Raw genomic sequence first — 19,392 nt, forward strand, 5'->3', positions numbered from 1 at the left:
AGATATCTTATATAATTCTCTTTATAAGATATCTCATACACTATATAAGATATCTTATAAACTATATAAGATATGTTATAAACTATATAAGATATCTTATATAAAAGTTGTTTATAAGATATCTCATATACTTTATAAGATATCTTATAAACTTTAGGAGATATCTAGATATCTTATAAAAATGAAATTATATAAGATATCTTATATATTAAAGGAGATATCTTATATATTATATAAGATATCTTATATATAATAGGAGATATCTTGAAATTCGAATAAATAGTAAAACGGCTTGCCATAAATATAGTTAGTATAAATTTAAATTAAAATTATCATTTCATGTCAAATCCATCAGTCCCCACTATGATGTTCAGTAGATGATTCTCCAATGTTTGGTAATTTTGATTTTGAGAGATCTGTCTTATTGTGATTGATGGAGCACATGTGTTAACTGATGACAGATTTTCACTCTGGTGATCAAACTCTATTATACCAAAGTCTATGTCTGTTGGTAGACCCTCACTTCCGACAAATGCCTGCAAAACATTCTTCATGCTGACATTGGTGTCCTTCTTTTCTTCATCTATATCTAAATTTATCCAGTTACTTGTGATCCTCTGACCTGTTAAATGTAAAAAGTTCCCTCAATTTATTTTCTAATTGTATAATGTTATATTTAATCATATCAGTATTAAAAATATATATTTACCATTTAATAGAAGTGCATTGGAAGGTCCATTATCTTTTGGGGTATTTTTTTTTAATCGATGTACTGAATACAATAAGTGAAAATAATTACAGCTTACAAATTAACCAGTTATACAGTATTTTTTCTTGTAACTTGGATAACTCAAAACATTGACCATGTGGTTTAAAGGAACATTCTAATCTTGTTTCTCATTGGTTTCAGAAAGAATTGTGAAATCCCTACTTAAACATATTTTTCACAGCAAAATCAAAACCCATGCATTCATACATTTATCAACTCAAATAGTACCTATATGCAGCAACATTTTTTAATATATTAAAACACTGTTTAATTATACTGTTATATATTCCATGTTAATTTAACATTGTTTTGAAGTGTTATACAAAAAAACAAACATTTGCTACATGTATTTGGTGATCAGTTTCTTTTAGAAAATTTAAAATAAAGCAAGACATACAATGAGAATAAAAGCACCTTTTTTTTACTACATAGTTTAGTTAATCTAAGGTTTTACCTCAAACTAATTGCAACCCATTGATATAAACAATTACAGATAATTTCCTAATGCATGTGGAGCAACAACTTTGTTTAGATTGCTTGCTTTGTATATTGTAAAATTGTAATTGGTATAACGTGCAATCAAAAAAACATAATATTTTCAGGTTTAATTATGCCTATATATATTGTTTAAAGATGTCAATGTTAATTACAAAGCTTAAACTAACATTTATACAAACAGAGCAAGCAAACCAACCAAAGTTTTACTTGACAAACATTAGGATATTAGCTGTAGTCAATTACTTCTAATATATTTCCTAGTTAAAGTTACAACCCAATGATATATTTGACGTATCACAAAAGGGACCCATTCCAGCGGAACACATGTATATATTCCTTCATATAAGAAGAGACCCCCCCCCCATTTCGTATTGTTATTTCCTTTTGGCATTGTGAAGTAAATTATCAATTCATTTTTACGGAAGGACAATTTCAAATGACAAAAGATACTTGTGAATTAGATAGACAGAGCATAAAATTTTAGCTGCCATTTTTACACAAGAGGCCATATTAAACTTTTTTGTTGATCTTTCTCTGCTATACATTAGTGCTGCTTACAGTTTATATCTATCTATAATAATATTCAAGATAATAAAAAAACTGCTTAATATCGTTAAAACAACCAATTTGGTGACAGCTTTCCAAAAATGTGTTGTTCTATTTGTCTGAAAATTTCAGGGTTGATACATTTTGACCAAATTAAACCATTGGACCCCATAACCGATTTGCTCTAAAAGCAAAATAGTTTTTGAAATATAAGCAAAAAGGTGCATCTGACCCCTATGTTTCATTTTTAGCCATGGTGGCCTTGTTTTTTGTCGATGGATTAAAACTTTGAATACAGAAGCTTGTATAAATGCCATCAATAAGACTTAAACTTACGTTCCACCTTTTTCAAAAACTGTCCAAAGTTATACACAATTACTTCTTCTTTTTCTTTCTTTTCTTTTTCTGAAGAATAGGATGGCTTGAAAAAGTCCATTACTTCACTGTACGAGATATCAGAGGGTTCCAAACACTTTCTACTATCCGTTGGGTGCTTTCTACACAACTCCAGAACTCCTAGGAGTTTAAAACCTGAAAAAAGTAAAAATAACTGAGAAACAATCAGTTAGTGCTACCCAATTCCTTGTGCTTATCATAAAGTGAATAAGTGTGCACATTTATAACAGACCAGGTGTTGATAGATCAAAATACATGAATGGACCTGCATTACTGCCATCTGGTCACTGCTTATAATAGTTAAAAATAACATTTTTAATAAATTCATGTTATACAAATAAGACATTAAAACTTTCACCACCTTTTATTTCATAGAATTACAATGTTGTTTTAAATTGTAAACATAAAATGCTCCACAGAACATAGCCTATAATGAGTTTGAACCCTGAACAGTTGGGGTAAGCTTGGAAACAATACTCAATCAAAAAATGATGAACTCCCCACCTCCCCCTATTGTTTTTCCACCCTCAAACTCTATCTCACCCTTTGTGGTATGTTACCTTATAGTACAGTACAAGTTCAGAGAAATGCACATACAGTGATACTCATACACAATTTATTGTTTGGAAACCAGAAATCTGATTGATTTTGTTCCCTTGTTCTTGAATGTTTTGGTTAATAATCCCAGCCTTCCCTTTGTGATATGGTACCTTGCATTACAATTTCAGAGAGATCAGTATTCTGTACACTTCAACACAATTTGAATCTGAAACCAGATGCTCCGCAGGGCACAACTTTATATGACTGCAGATGTTGGAAATAAATAAATTTTAAAGCTTCGGGTTGTTGTCTCTTTGACACATTCCCCATTTTCATTCTCAATTTTATTGAACATTTAGGGCATTTACTCCAAAACGTAGGCCCAGCCTTCCCTATATAATATGGAAAATTGTGGTATATTTCAGAAAGATCCGTTACACTCACACACAAGATATTGTCTAATAAAGCATCTGCGAAAGTTTAGTCAAATATTGATATCAGAAATTAGTATTTACCCTCTATAAACTGTAGAAGTGATGGCAACCATTTGAAAAAAATAAAATGGTTCTGCATGGCTCTTACAGCCTCTTCTTTTGTGTCTTGGTTCAATGCCTTCCTGAAACCGGAACAATCTAACAGCTCAGCATATTTTTCTGTGATGTCATATTTATTTTCTGCATTTACAGTATCAATCTATAATGTACAAAATGTTCATAATTAAGTAATACATTAAATTTAAAAAATAAACAGGGAAGTTATTCAATCATTCACCAAAGTTTAATGAAACTGCTCAAAACACTTTAAAGATATTGTCTGAAAAATAAGAAATCCTCCCTTTTTTGTTAATAAAATACTCAGAAACGTTAAATCTGTAAGTAATAAAAAAAAATAACGGTTTTCCCGGAACTCAGTGTCTCGCCTACTTTTGCTGCTAATTGCAAGCTCAGCAAAAATGAGGGGAAAACAATAAAAAAAATAATTGTCGATACTATCTTTTGATCGTAAGACACTTCTGTCCAGATTTGGTAAAATTCAGGATAGGAAGTCAAGTAAACAGGCATATACAAATTTGCTTTTTCTGACTGAGCTCTGAATCAAATATCAAATAACTCTCTTTCCTAGTAGACAAAATCAAAACTGTAATTTTTTTTTCATGTAAATGAAGTAGATAAATTTCAAACTATTGGCAAACGGGGGTGACTGCAATGAAGATCTAAATTTATTAATGGAGAATGTGTCCATGAGACAGAGATGATACCCCCACTTATAAATGAAGAGCAATAATGATGAAGCTATTCATATTTGTACTAGATCTGAGTTTGTGGTAATAATAATTGTCTATATAAGCCTAATAACATTTTGTTGAAGCAATTTAAGTAAGAGAATGGAAACAGAAAATTTTCCATTTTTAAAGGGGCATAACCCTAGAACAGTTAAAGTGATGCCACCAAAATTCAAACTTGATCTGAATAATGTGGTTCCAAGCATTGTGTATAAGTGTCATACCATTTGATTAAGGCAAAATAAAGTTAAGAGAACAGAAACCGACTTTGTGACTTGAGGACAGACATATGAAGGGGAAAACTTGCAGACGGAAAATGGTAAAACTTAATGGCCCCTTCACTATGATAAGGGTATAAAAATAGTCTACACTTTACAACTCAACATGATCAAGCTCTAGACTAAATATAAAATCCTTTTCCTAAAAGCTAAGAAATCCTTGATAAATAGGGAAATCTTTTGATTGGACAGGATGGAAGGAATGACCATCAGAGGCCAGATGTTACGAATCCTGCTTTTGCCTTTCGCAGAAGCTCAGGTTGTTTTTTCCTTGTCTGCCATTCAACTATAATCAAAATTGATAAGCCCAGGGTCCTTCTTATATGTAACAGTATTCAAATTAAAGTCAAGGTCAAGTCATTTTGATGTTCTCAATTTAACCTTTGATTTGAATTCCAACTGGTACATGATAATCTATAAAGATCTTTTGCATTCAGTAAATGTAAAAAGTCATATCAGAAACTGATTTTTTTGTCTTACCTCTTTGATAGCTTCAATAACATCATCTCTACTAATCATCTCAAGTTGAGTTAGTGTGCATTCAGGCTGTATGCCTTCTAATATGTAGTTAACCAGGTAATTGTTAATGCATTTTGGACCTGGATGTCCATTTATAATAGCTAAGGAAGACATTCTGCCTACATACATGTAATGTTTTTTTTCCAACAGTTCTGAATTAAGTGAGAATCCTCCATTTTCAAAAACTGGAGTGTTTCTAAAAAGAAGAGAAAAAAATTCACGACATGGTCCTCCAGCATCAACTCCTTCTTCACCAATAAAATCTATCTTTAGTTGCCTTAGCCACTCATCTTCATTTGCAGATTCCATTTCTGCCATGGCTGTCTTTATGAAAAGTCTTCTTATCACTGGAATCTCCCACACATCTACAGCATCCTTCCTGATTCTCATGACTTCATCTTGAAATGATCTAAATGATTGAAATAAAGGTGTAATTTTTGTAATTTTTGTATTTTATTGATGTTTCCTAACCCTGAATTTTGTACCTTTTTAAATTTTCCTAAATGGAAGGAAGAGTCATAGATGTATGCTTTAAAGGATGTTACAATTTACAGTTGTTACACCTTATAAATCTACAATAATCTTTATATAATATTTAGGTGGAAAAGGGTAAAGTGTTATTTGATAAAGTTGATTGTTTTCTTAAATATATATTTTAAATATAAACTAGAGGCTCTTAAGAGCCTGTGTCGATCACCTTGGTCTATGTGCATATAAAACAAATCTAGATAAATTCATGACAAATTTGGTGATGGTGATGTGTTTGTAGATCTCACTTCACTGAACCATTCTTGTTGCTACAATTATCTCTATACATCTATGTATAATGAACTTGGCCCAGTAATTACAGTGGAAAATATTTTGGGAAAATTTATGAAAATTTACAAAAAATTATGAAAATTGTTCAAAATTTACTATAAAGAGCAATAACTCCTTAAGGGGTCAACTGATAATTTTGGTCATGTTGACTTATTTGTAGATTTTACTTTGCTGAACATTATTGATGATTACAGTTTGTCTCTATCTATAATAATATTCAAGATAATAACCAATATCTGCAAAATTTCCTTAAAATTACTAATTCAGGGGCAGCAACCCAACAACAGGTTGTTCGATCTGTCTGAAAATTTCAGAGCAGATAGACCTTGACCTGATAAACAATTTAACCCCGTCAGATTTGCTCTAAATGTTTTGGTTTCAAAGATATAAGCCAAAATCTATATTTTACCCCTATGTACTATTTTTAGCCATGGTAGCCATCTTGGTTGTTTGGCTGGGTCATCTGACACACTTTTTAAACTCCTTTGGGTAAATTTGGTCCAGTAGTTTCAGAGGAGAAGATTTTTGTAAAGTTTACGGACGATAGACACCGGACAACGACGGACGCCAAGTGATTAGAAAAGCTCACTTGACCTTTCAGGTCAGTTGAGTTAAAAAGATGTAGTATGATTGCTAATGAGACAACTCTCCATAAGTAGGTAACTGTACAGCCTTCAACAATGAGTGTAGCCCATACCATTTTCAGATATAAAAACCCCAAAATGACAATGTAAAACAATTCAATCGAGAAAGCTAACAGGCTTATTTATATAAAAAATGAACTAAATACAAATATGTAACACATAAACAAACTTATTTACTTAATTACGAGCTCCTAACTTGGGACAGGCACATACATATATAATGTGGTGGGGTTAACCATTTTAGTGGGATCCCTACTCTCCCCCTAACCTGGGACAGTGGTATAACAGTACAACATAAGAACAAACTAGGGAAAATCAGTTGAAAAAGGCTTAAAAATTCATCAGATGGACAAAAATAAAAGTATTTGTCCTTATGATTAACTGTACATATCAAATGCCCAGGGTCTTCTACTTATGAAATGAAAACTGGTAGTGAATGTCCTGTATTATCCCATGGGCCAATACTGCTTTTTTCTATATTGGCCCTGTTTTTTTCGTATTGGACCTGTTGGAAGAGCAATATTAAATATTGATTTATATCGACAGTGGAACATTTTCAGTATTGCACATGCTGATTTATCTGTGTTAATACATCATTTAATATATTTCAATAAGATGTGATATGAGTATCAATAAGACAACTCTCTATGCAAGTCACATTTTTCCAAAGTCAACAATTATACATCAAAATACATCCTTCAACAAGGAGCCTTAACTCACACAAAACAGCAAGCTCTAATTTGGACATATTTTTTTATATACCGGTACCTGGTTATCAAATCAACATCTGCTACATCAGACTTAGCAGCTTTCTTATCTGTACTTTCACCACAAACACTAGCATGTGTCTCAATGTATGCATCAGGGAACATTTGCAAGCATATTGGACAATAACTATAGCCCCTGTAAATATATTTATTAATGATTTTTCAATTAACATTTTAACTTGTTATATAATGTAAATTCTAAAATTATTAGATGATCTATTCATGCAAAATATTTAAAGGGTTGAAATCGCAATAAATGGAACTCACAGACCTGTAACTTGTCATGGTCAAACATTATCAAATCAATATATTAAAGCACGTAAAAAAGGGTGAAAATTTGATAAATACACATGTGATTAATTTATCTCCAAGTGCCATAACTCCATTAATCAAAGCATCATGGATGTTGTCATTTACCCAATGTTATAGCTTGTCTGACATATCTTCTGACCATACATTGGTGACCTCCTGCTGTTGTCTGCTCTATGGTCAGGTTGATGTCTCTTTGAAACATTCCCCATTTCCACTTAATTTTATTTCAATAAATATTATGTTATTTTATTTCTGTAATCTCTATTCTATTACCAAAAGAAACTTGATTGCTTCCCTCTATTTTCATCAGACGACATATGACAGGTTCTATATGTATATGTATATATTTTTTATGTCAGTTTAATGCTAATGCATCCACAGTGAACTTTCTTTGCTAGCATTCAATCACCAATTGATGCTGTTGAAGGTTAAAATACAATTTTACAGTTCCCTGTTTAAAGACAGACCAATTCTATTTGATAATACAATCAATTGTAGAAAAAAATTGCATGCCATCAATTTTCTGATTTATAATCAAAGCCAGGCAAATCAAAAATACTTATGTTTCGTTCAATCAAATATTCCAAATATCAGAAATAGAAAGAAAAGTTCTTTTTGGTATTAAATTTTCAATAGGTATTAGAAATAAATAATTCACTCTTGCATTTCTGTCTGTAAAATCCCCCTTTCCAAATTGAAAAAATATGTAATAAAATGTAAAATAAATAAGCTAAAATACCACAAACATTCAAAAAATTATGCCTTGAAATTTAATATTGTGTTACATATTTTCTTCGCATAACATTGATCTAAAACCAGACAGGAGCTAGACTCTTAGCAGGTAAAAAAACATTAGTAATTTTGTAAGGGGGTGTGTAGTTACCATGCCTTTCCTAATACCCATGAACTATGTAAAAGGATTGAAACAGATGTACTCTTGGCCTGTCTTAAATATGAAATAACAAGATAAAAAGTTGAAAAACTAAAATAAATAATGTGAACACAGGTGTGCCTCACTTGTCCTTTTTAAGTATAAGGTACCATAAAGCAGGTTATTTTAGCAGGGTGATATTTTCACTTCATTGTAGGGGATATTTGAAAATCAGGAATAAATTTTAAAATATTCTGTTTTAAGAATCCTCCCAAAGAAAAACCACCTAAATTTTTCGAATATTTTGTTGCCCCCAAATAGTACACCTGCCAAAAAAAACCAGTCTAATACAGTATATAAATATATATACGTACTAAAATGATCCTAAATGCCTCTTTTTTTTTTTTTAAGAATTCTGCAAATGAAAGACTTTGAAAGACAAGTGATGGCTATACCTATGGCTCACATCAGCAACATTATTTAACCTAACACAACACAATTTAATGCGTACTTATATATTTGCACTTCATCATGGTTATCGTCTTGTTGATGCTGTTTAAAAGTATTACAGAATATATGAAAAAAAACATTGCAAAAAAATAACCTGTCATTAAAAAATCAAACTAAGATAAATGTCTTGAATGTAAATCTTAATTAACAAATAAATTTAAGAGCATTTAAAGGCAAGTACTCATATGAAGATTGACACTTTACTAACTATCATGACTATATCAGTAAAATTTTACTTTTAAATAGATGCTTTGCTGGTCATTTATATGATAAAAAAACTTTATTTATCTAGATTTGTTATAACTAAATTCATAAAAGACATAACTGAAAAAAAAATGTTTCTCTCTTCAATGTTATAGTCATGACTATTGTCAATAATGATAAAACGGTAAAATTGGATAATTAGGGGCAATAACTCAATTAAAAATTTGTCTAACAGTTTTGACATACATGGAGATAAATTGGTAGATGTTATTATTCTGAATATTTTGGCTCCTTTCAGATTTTTTCTATTTATAACTGTTCAAAGAATAATAGTCAAAACTTGCATATGACTGCTATGTTCTATTTTCAGTCAAGTCGCTTTGTTAGTTACAAGGCTGGTCATGGGACACATGTTTTAAACAAGATACCCCAATGAAACTCATGGGTTTGATTAAGTTTGTCTCTGCAGTTTCAGAGGAGAAGACTTTTATGAAAAATGACAATAATTTTATACGAAAAATTGATAAAATATGACTGTAAAGGGCAATAACTCCTTATAGGGCATAAATTGACAATTTTGTTCATGTTTTACTTGCTGGTAGATCTTACATGGTATTATTACTGCTTACAACTTATTTCTACCTATATCAATATTCAAGATAATAGCCAAAAACTGCAATATTTTCTTAAAATTACTAATTTAGGAGCAGTTACCCATGTTTGCACATTTCAATGAAAATCTAATGTCACAGTACCCAATTGCACCTCTTCAATAAAAATAGCTGTGGAAATCTAACAATTTTTCTTCGAGACTAAACACTTGATATTTTTATGATTTGAAATTATTCAAAAAGGTGCAGTTTGGGTCCGTCATGTTACACCAATTGTTATCTGGTATTACAAAATTCATTTATAAAGATGGAGGGAAAACCTTTAGAAAATAATAAATTAATGATGTTGACATACACAGGCAAATTTGCATACTGGTAGCTGAGAAACCTGGGATATTTTCCTCGACTTTTTTGGCTGGTCTTCAGACAGGTATGTTGGACTGACAGGATCAACAACATGTGCAAGGCACTGAAAAATAATTATAGTCTTCAATAACATGATAATTGTATACATTTATTATACAAATAAAAACTTATATAAATATTACTGAAGCATTTTCTAGTTCCTGTTAAAGAGAATTATTATAAAACATTTAATTAAAAAAGTATTCCAGAAAGATGGTTTTTGACAAAAGAAACATTTCAAGCTTTGAATATCAATTTCAAATCAAGCCATGGTTGGAAATAGCATAATTAACAAAAATCATTGTTCCAAGTTGGTAAATTTATTCAAATGTATTTTGTATATGTTATTCTTGAATATGTTAAAACATGGGAGGAATATAAGTCTTCATTTAAACAAAACCATGTAAATCTATAAGCAACATGCAGAATGATCGTAAAGCAAAAGAGTTCTTTATGTACAATAATTGGAACAAACATGAAGTAAAACTTGCAATGATGTGAGATTTCTTTTTTTCATGTTAAAGGCTTCACTGTGACTTTGAGATGAAGAACAGCAAAAGTGCTTTTTGTGTTTTTTGCTATGAATGCACTTATTTTGTGCCATGGATGGATACCATTTAAGGAATGACTGTAATATTTTTTCTGTCTATGAAGAAATAACATAAAAAATTTGGTGCACACTGAATAACGTGCGTAGCGGGTTATTTAACAGTGTGCACCACATTTTTTATGTTATTTCGAATAGACAGAAAAAATATTACAGTCATTTCTTATAATTTAATTCTAAATTCCATTGTTAGAACCGTAGAAAACCATGAAAAAACATTGATGACGTCACGTTCACATGACTAAATTATGTCTATGGGCTCATAACAAAATAATGTAAGCCAATGAGAAGACGCGTTCATCCAAAATTAAATTATATATCCATGTTATTTTCTATTTTAAAAATTCTGAAATGAATATCTTTTAATCAATGACAGAGCACAGCATAATAATGGTACAATCGCAGCACATTGATCCTTGTGTGATAAAAATTTAGAGTCTTAAAACTAGATATACAGAATGCAACCTGCTGCTTTGCTGTTGCTTGGAATCGTTGTGTTCTTTTTAAATGAAGTGTATCTTGTAAAACTAAATGAAACCTTGGTGTAGCTTGGAGTACTATTTGGGAAATATAAAAATGCCACATCTTTTTGGGGCCCATGGCAACACCCGAAGCAAGTTGTAAAAATCTAAATGGTTTACCTGTTCAGCTGTTTCTTCTGGGTTACTAATGTGTTGTATTGGTAATTCATTATCAGAATCTGCATTTCCACACTAAAAGTTAATTAATATATTTTTTGTTAAATAGATTCACTTTGCAAGTTTTCAAGCAATTTCTAGCCAGATCTAATTCAAACGAAACGAAAATGACACAGAAATTTACAATTATAAGTAACCATACGGCCTTCAACAATGGACAAAGTCCATACCACATAGTCAGCTATAGAAGGCCCCAAAATGACCATGTAAAACAATTCAAACAAGAAAACTCACACCTTTATTTATATAAACAAGAGTGCACACGCTGAAATGTTTCGCCTTCTTTACTAATAATTGATATTATGTTGATAGTCCTAAACATAAAGCTGTATTACAACTGTCACATAAACTACTTAACCAAGAAAACTAAACATTTACCGGTACCAATGAACCGTGAAAATGAGGTCAAGGTCAAATATAACCTGAGTGATTGACAAACAGATCATAAAATATTTCCATACACCAATATAGTTGACCTATTGCAATTAGTATTAGAAAAAAAAGACCAACACTCAAAAACTTAACTTTAACCACTGAACCATAAATATAAGATCAAGGTCAGATGACACCTGTCAGCTAGACATGTACACCTTACAGTCCTTCCGTACACCGAATATACTAGACCTATTTCTTATAGTATCTGGACTTGACCACCAAAACTTAACCTTGTTCACTGATCCATGAAATGAGATAGAGGTCAAGTGAAAACTGTCTGACGGGCATAAGGATGCACATACCAAATATATTTATCTTGTTACTTATAATAAGAGAGATCTTAACTTTTTTTCAAGTAGTCTATGAACCATGAAAATGAGGTCAAGGAAATTGGACATGTGACTGACAGAAACATGAGGCATCCATAAACAAAATATGAAGCATCCAGGTCTTCCGCCTTCATAAATATAAAGCTTTTAAGAAGTAAGCTAACGCTGCCGCCGGGATCAATATCCCTATGTTGAGCTTTCTGAAACAAAAGTTGCAGGACAAAAAATGATCGAACAACAAATATGTAACACATAAACAAACAACAACCACTGAATTACAAGCTTGAGTTTATTCTTTAAAAGAAAGGCTCTTATGAACCCTCACATAAATAAAAAGGGTATTTGAAGCTTCGAAATGTATACGATAAGCTATTCATGAAAAATTGTTACCTAGGTGAAATGTTTGATACATATGTACTTTCGCCTTTTTTCACATTGTTTGTTGAATTCATGTGTACTTAGAGTCAGACGTAAAGAGTTTATTAAAAGTTCTAATATGAAGAATTACTTGTTTTGGTTGCAATCTTTTAATTTTTTTTTGTTTTTTTTATTGAAAATGGTTCAGATTATTCAAATAATAGGTATTCAAATTAAAAAAAAAAACATCATCCAAAGTAGCTGCTGGAAATAGAAAAGCACAATTTCGAACAAATTGTGTCCTTAACTTTTTTAGTATAAACATGTCCATGTTTCATATGGATACATGAACATCTATTTTAGCCTACCAAGGAACAAATCTACACTATCTTGTTTTTCTATTAAGAAAGCTCTTGAACTTTTGTTAATAACACTCAATAATGTAACCAATATAGTTGAGTACAAACCTCTCTCACATGTGATCGCAACTGTGTCAATAAAATGTCCCTACCACATGTCATGCACTTCTCTGTCTGCATTGTCTGTTAATAAAAAAACCAAGTGATTATAAAACAAGAACTGATCAATTGGGCAATGCAAACAAAAGAATGGACACAGTGAACCAAATCGTAAACCTGCTTTTGTTGAAATTTAGGAAAAGGGTGGACTGTACAGTGTTGTAGGATTTCCCCTTCCTGTTAACCAGGATACGTAGATTGTTGATGTAGACTTTCCAAAGAAAAATAGATTTCTCAAAAATTTTGATTGAGTGCCTTCAATGGAAAACATAATTAATAGTGAACCTTGCTGTACAACCCAAGACCAATTCACAAATGAAATAACAATGCTATACCAGGTCTAGTAATGAAAAATTTACCTTAATGAAAAATCTCAAGATAGTTGCTCAAGTAGAATGTTAAGATCAAAGTGAACGTATTAATAGTGAACTCTGTTGTAATACTTAATATATGTGACTTAGCAAGGCTATATAAAGTCTAATATCTGAGAAATGGATCTTAACACAAAAACTTAACCAAGAGTTGGACGATAAGACAGACTGGTGGAAGGACTGATAAGTATAAATCAACTTGCTCAAAAAGTTAAAGGAGCATAAAAATAAATGCAATAAGATAAATTACGTTTTCCCCTTCATCAATTGGTGTTGCGTCCAGATCCTTCTGTATGGGTCTTATGAAGCAGGTGGCTTGTCCCAAATAACAATTGGAGAGGTACTCCACAGTGTACCCATGCTGTCCAGGATTTATCAGCTGGAGTGTAGATCTTGAGCTGGATGATGTCCGAAGAAGTTCTATTCCCCCACATCCCTTTAGTTTGGGAAATTTTTCCTCTAACTGTTGGAGGAAATCAGGAGAATCGGACGTTTTAACTAACGTTAACTTCCTCTCTCCCAGTCCAGCCTCAAATAAGGTCCGTTTCTCATCTTTGCTGGGAATGATTTCCTAAAAGTAATGTAAAGTATATTATTTTCACTAATGCAAAATATTTGATAAATGTGTTAGGTGTTAATTGATGCTACATGTATGTTCAAATTTGAAAACATTTGGTCAATGAAAACTTAAGTTATCCTGAGGAAACCAATATTTTACTTTATCAAATGAAATTCCTACACAAGGGAACCAACATGTGTGACAGACTCAATTGCCAAAAGACGGAACCATTCAGAACCATATTTCTCTATGTAAATTGGTTGTACATAATGTATGGGGTATAATTTTTCTGCCAGAGACATCTTCTAACTGATACAATGGACTGTATATAAACTTGAACGTACAGAGTCCTTGCTTGAAAGGCATATAAATTTGTGGGTCCACGTGCTCAGCGAAGCAGATGGCTGTGGCAGGTTTACACCTCTTCCCCTTCCTTTACTTGTTCCATAAGGCTTGAAGAGATTCCTCAAGTTACTGGTAACTCTAGAGTATTGAAATGATGGTGATGGTGATGGTACATGTACAGTTGTTATGGGTATAGCCAATTCTGCAGAGTGAGTAGTATTTTCTGAAGTTCTACTACCATGACTACTACTGCCAACATTATCATTTGGGGACACAGCCTCACCTACAATAATAAAACTATCATCATTCATAATCCCATATTTTTCAAGTATATTTATATACATGTACATGATGTATGTACAAATATTTATAAATTGGCATATTTAATTTAAAGTCATACATGAATGTATGTAACCTAAAATTAAAAAGAAATGATGCATATGTTTTTATTACTAAATGAATAGTTATCATTATAAAACTTATGCACATATACATGATATACTTTTTTCTGAAGAGTTTGTCCACATTTAGAAGAATTTTACTTTATTTTAATTGCTTGCTTCAAGGAAGCAATTTGCCGACATATTTTTTGTATGCAAAGTGACCTTCGCTAGACCCTTCTTGTAAAAATCCGGTAATCGCAATACACATGCATGGATCTGTCATTAGAATAAACTATTATCTAATTGTACATGTTATACACTTGATATCCACACTTCTTTGTTGATTGTTTACTATAAGGTGACAATTGATAAACCATGGCTTCAAATCACGGCAATTAATGAGCTGCTTTATTTTCACTTCATAACAGACAGATAGAAAAAAAATTATATGATTTTTTACATAATTTTTTTTACCAAGGGTATAGTTTGCCAGCCTCAATGGTCGAGAGACCCGTGGTGGCTCGCCCGCGTCTAACGTTCGACTCATAGATGAAAAATCACCCACGTAAAATTTTTTTAACAAGTGTATATTTTGCCTGCTTTGATGACTGAGAGACCTGCAGTAGCCCAACCATGTCTAACCTGTGACGCCTCGATGAAAAATTCTCCCACGTAAAAATTATTTACCGAGGGTAAGATTTGCTGCCCTCGATCGTCGAGAGACCAGGTGGAGCTTGCCTGCGTCTTATGGGCAACTCCTCAATGGAAAATTTGAGCAAGGGCAAGCGAGGAGAGAGAAGGCAGGGGTTCGCTCGCTCTCCGGTTAGGTAGCCGCGGCTCTCTCTCGCTTCTTGTCGTCGTTCAACACTTGGGACAGACAACAGAGTTGACGCGGGGCCACTAAGCTTATCTGCCCGCTTTGCACCAGCCGTACGTACACCGTTGGAAAGCCTAGGGTGGGAATCGAACCCACGTACGTCAACTCAGTTGTCCTCCTTGTGTCTCTTACATGCATTGGTTCAAGAGTTGGATAAACATTACAAAGAAAACTCTTGCATAGGGTCACAAGAAATAATACCTTTATTCCATGTCACCAGCCAAAATAAAAGGGGAGATGTGCAGGAAATTATTTTTTTATAATGTTTAATTCTTTAACATGTTTAACTTAAACATGTTGAAGATTATGTTTTTGACACACTTCTATAATATGTTTCGAGTTTTTAATATGATCTTTAATTATGTCATGTATGTATTGGGTTTCAGATGCATTTATACATATTTGTATCTGAAATCAATTTCTTATACAGCATTTTTTCTTAAGTGTTGTAAAAAAAAAATTATTATGCTCATAAACAATGATAAAACTGTATGGTTTAGGTAGAATAAATTTAATGGGCAGGTAGGGTAGCAGGAAACAAGCATAAAATTATCACTTATTTGGCCTAAGATTTATTTGTGTATTCCAACAGGGCCAACCTTGTTGAAAACTAGTGATCTCACCCTCAGTTCAATGTATGAGGTTGAAATGTTTACCATTGGGTTTCAAATGACTCATTTTTGACATATTACAGAGATGTGAATTAGCACTAAGGATATAAAAAAACATACCTCTCAAAAGCTTGGCAGCAGTGTCAAGACACTTGATAATTTCCTGTGTAGTTTTATCCCCCATCTGTTGATTAAAAAAACAAGATAAACTAAAATATGATCTTTACATGCTTTTTGTAACTATGTATTATGTTTAATTTGGCTATAATCAGAGCTCAGACATAAACAAGTCGATTTTTGTTTTTGACTTAAAGAAGTCAAAACATGTATTTATCATAAAAATGTGTTTTCAATTTTAGACTTATCTAAGTCAGAAAATGACAGACTTGTTTAGGTCTATTCATGTTGATGAAAAAACTTAATTTCACTTGGTGGCTAATATTTGACTTATTAAATTCGTATTTTGTCTTGCATTACAGGGAGACAAATCCTAAAACTTACAAATTTAGACCTCAATGAGTCAAAAACAGATTCAGACTTATTTATGTCTGAGCTCTGAGTGCTATATATATATATACATGATATATACCAGTATATATAATATATAAATATCATGTACATGTATATAGCCAAAATAATATACATATAATGTCAGGAGCCTGTGTTTCAGTGGTTGTCGTTTGTTGATGTGTTACATATTTGTTTTTCGTTCATCATGTTCATATAAATTTTTATATAAACTTTATACATTTACATGTACTAAGGCCTTTTGTTTTCTCGTTTGAATTGTTTTACTTTGCCATTTCAAGGCCTTTAAATGACTATGCTGTATGGGCTTTGCTCATTGTTAAAGGCCATATGGTGACCCATAGTTGTTAATTTATGTGTCATTGGCATTATGGTCTCTTGTGGAGAGTTGTTTCATTGGCAATCATACCACATCTTCTTTTTTGTTGTATGAATGTAGTCTGTACAAAACAGAATTTATCAGTAAGTCTTTGTTTTAAAAATGTTGTATTTAGACCCCTTTATCCAAAAAATTGTTTTGTCCCTCATTTCCTGTCCGGCCATGTATATGTGTTGATTATAAAATATTTTACATGTACACAAGTGCTTAAATTGAAGTAAAATTATTTGAGTTATCATATGTGTTGTTTAAATTTTTAAATGTCACTACTCTTACTATAAAAGAAAGATATAAATAAAGGCAACAGTAGTATACCGCTGTTCAAAACTCATAAATCCATGGACAAAAAACAAAATCGGGATAACAAACCAAAACCGAGGGAAACGCATTAAATATAAGAGGAGAACAACGACATAACACTAAAATGTAACACATATAGACAAAATCCATATAAAACTGTGGTTCTTATTCAACACATCCATAGGTTTGAATGATAGATTTAAGACTTATTCAAAAATTTAAAATAGGTATCATATATTAGCCCTGTTTTTCATTGTACTAATGAACTCAAAATCGTTCAATTTTTTTTTTGTCGTGTTTTTTAATTTCCGGATCTGCGCAGAACACATAACTCTACTTCCTTCTTCCGGTCTTGTTGTCGTGAGACTTTGATTAGTCTAGTAAAATATAGGAACTCAAGGAACACAATACCAATACTTCATTTTTAATCATTCTTTGTCTTTGGTATGAATAAACGTTAGGCCTCCCTGATGCATTGCGTTTCTTTGTTTACATTGAACATGACGTCATAACTTAAATAACGTCACAAGTAAAATCCCTAACAACAGAACCAAAATCGGAAACGTTACGGTATTTCCGTATCTTTTTTTTTAACAAATATCTAAAATACAAAAAAAATAATTTAAACAAACTTCGTCCCCATTCACAGGTAATGCCTGCCTCATATTAAACACAATATTCGAGCCACCATTGTGGTCCCTTGATTTTCGTTGTCCATGAATGTAGTCCCTAGTGTGGACAGTGTGTTACTTGCCAATTTTTTTTATACCCCTTCCGTATGTATTTCTCTATGTTTTACGCTTCTAATAGTAAGTCAAGGGATGAAATGAAACTGTCAAAAAATTTGGATAATGAATTGTAAAGTAGCTATATATATATAATGATTTGGTCCAGTTGAAAAAGGTTTATAATTTACAATTTTATGTTAAGGGGGTCTTGAAATCTAGACCCCCTTAACATAAAATTGTCCATATATTGAGTAAGAGCCGATGAAGTTTTCTATAATTTTGATTTAATTTGTCCTAATAGAAGTACAACACACTGTTTACTGTATATTACATTTATAAAATTTGAGAAAGCGCAGGTGGGATTTTTTTAATTCGCATTTATTATCTATATAAAAGAAATGCACTACAAAATATTTGTGGTCTCGGACCTATTAGTAACAAATACGTTACAAATGCTTATATTTTTGGAACGGGAGGTCTTAATCACAGGCACTAGACGTTTAACAGTAGTTTTGTTCACCTGCAGACTTTTCTTTCAAGCAACCGTTTCCGTTCTAGAACACAGCGCCACCTGCAGTCGTCTGTAGAAACAAAGATATGAGTCTGTAGAAACAAGAAAACCGAGCGCCACCTGTCGTCATAACGATCGTTAGCATAACGATGACATTTAACACTTCGACATTTCACACATCGACAATTCATGAATCGACATGTTACAAGTTACAAAACATCAATGTACAAAAAGACAATTTACCGATAAAGAATTTTGAAATCTTCAAGTTACAAATTGACAATTAACGAATGAAGAATGTTGAATTTACAAAGATACAAGTTACAAATTGACAATTTACGAATGAAGCATTATGAAATTGCACAGTTACAAGTAACAAACTGACAATTTACCGATTAAGAATGTTGAAACTACAAAGGTGCAAGTTACGAATTGACAATTTACGAATTAAGCATTATGAATTTCACAGTAACAAGTTACAAATTAACAATTTACGAATTAACAATTTAGAAATTACACAACTACAAGTTACGAATTGACAAGTCACGAATTAAGAATTTTGACCCCGTTGGCTTTCCATATACTCATACCGTACAAAAGATTATGTTCGGGAATTTATTTCGGAATTCATATACTCCTTTTAACTATTCTCTAAACCAAATAATAGTTAACATATAACTTATTGTAGAGGAAAACATAATCCAAGTGCGATAATTTTAAGTTGTCTTTTATAAGTAAATGGATCTTAAAAATGAGGTATAAAGATAAACTGCAATTAACCACAAGGAAGACATCTATGTAGAATGGGAGAAATTAGTTTTCACAAAAAATGTGTTCTTTTGCGCCGCAACATACTTGCGCCAGTGTTATATTTGGGTGACTTGT

At 31.9% G+C, this 19,392-nt stretch overlaps 1 protein-coding gene across 1 annotated transcript; it reads right to left on the reverse strand.

The window, feature by feature from the left end:
• Positions 1-262: 262 nt before the first annotated feature.
• On the reverse strand, positions 263-18,557 carry LOC139481373 (uncharacterized). The gene is made up of 12 exons (XM_071264673.1): positions 18,517-18,557; positions 16,182-16,245; positions 14,190-14,473; positions 13,537-13,857; positions 12,865-12,939; positions 11,220-11,291; positions 9,922-10,035; positions 7,060-7,194; positions 4,790-5,237; positions 3,265-3,442; positions 2,150-2,344; positions 263-622 (listed from the first exon to the last, which is right to left on the reverse strand). The coding sequence occupies exons 6-12, from the start codon at positions 11,282-11,284 to the stop codon at positions 333-335; spliced, it is 1,425 nt and encodes a 474-aa protein (XP_071120774.1). The 5' UTR covers positions 11,285-11,291; positions 12,865-12,939; positions 13,537-13,857; positions 14,190-14,473; positions 16,182-16,245; positions 18,517-18,557; the 3' UTR covers positions 263-332.
• Positions 18,558-19,392: the final 835 nt, after the last annotated feature.

Source organism: Mytilus edulis, chromosome 7, assembly GCF_963676685.1.
Source record: "Mytilus edulis chromosome 7, xbMytEdul2.2, whole genome shotgun sequence".
NCBI lineage: Eukaryota > Metazoa > Mollusca > Bivalvia > Mytilida > Mytilidae > Mytilus > Mytilus edulis.

Excerpts from the sequence above, each read along its gene's own strand:
- LOC139481373 (XM_071264673.1), bottom strand. The coding sequence starts at position 11,284 with ATGCAGATTCTGATAATGAATTACCAATACAACACATTAGTAACCCAG. Across the intron at positions 2,345-3,264 it reads ACTTCTACAGTTTATAGAGG|GTTTTAAACTCCTAGGAGTT; the intron begins GTAAATACTAAT and ends TACTTTTTTCAG. Across the intron at positions 623-2,149 it reads GTTTTTGAAAAAGGTGGAAC|GTCAGAGGATCACAAGTAAC; the intron begins GTAAGTTTAAGT and ends TACATTTAACAG.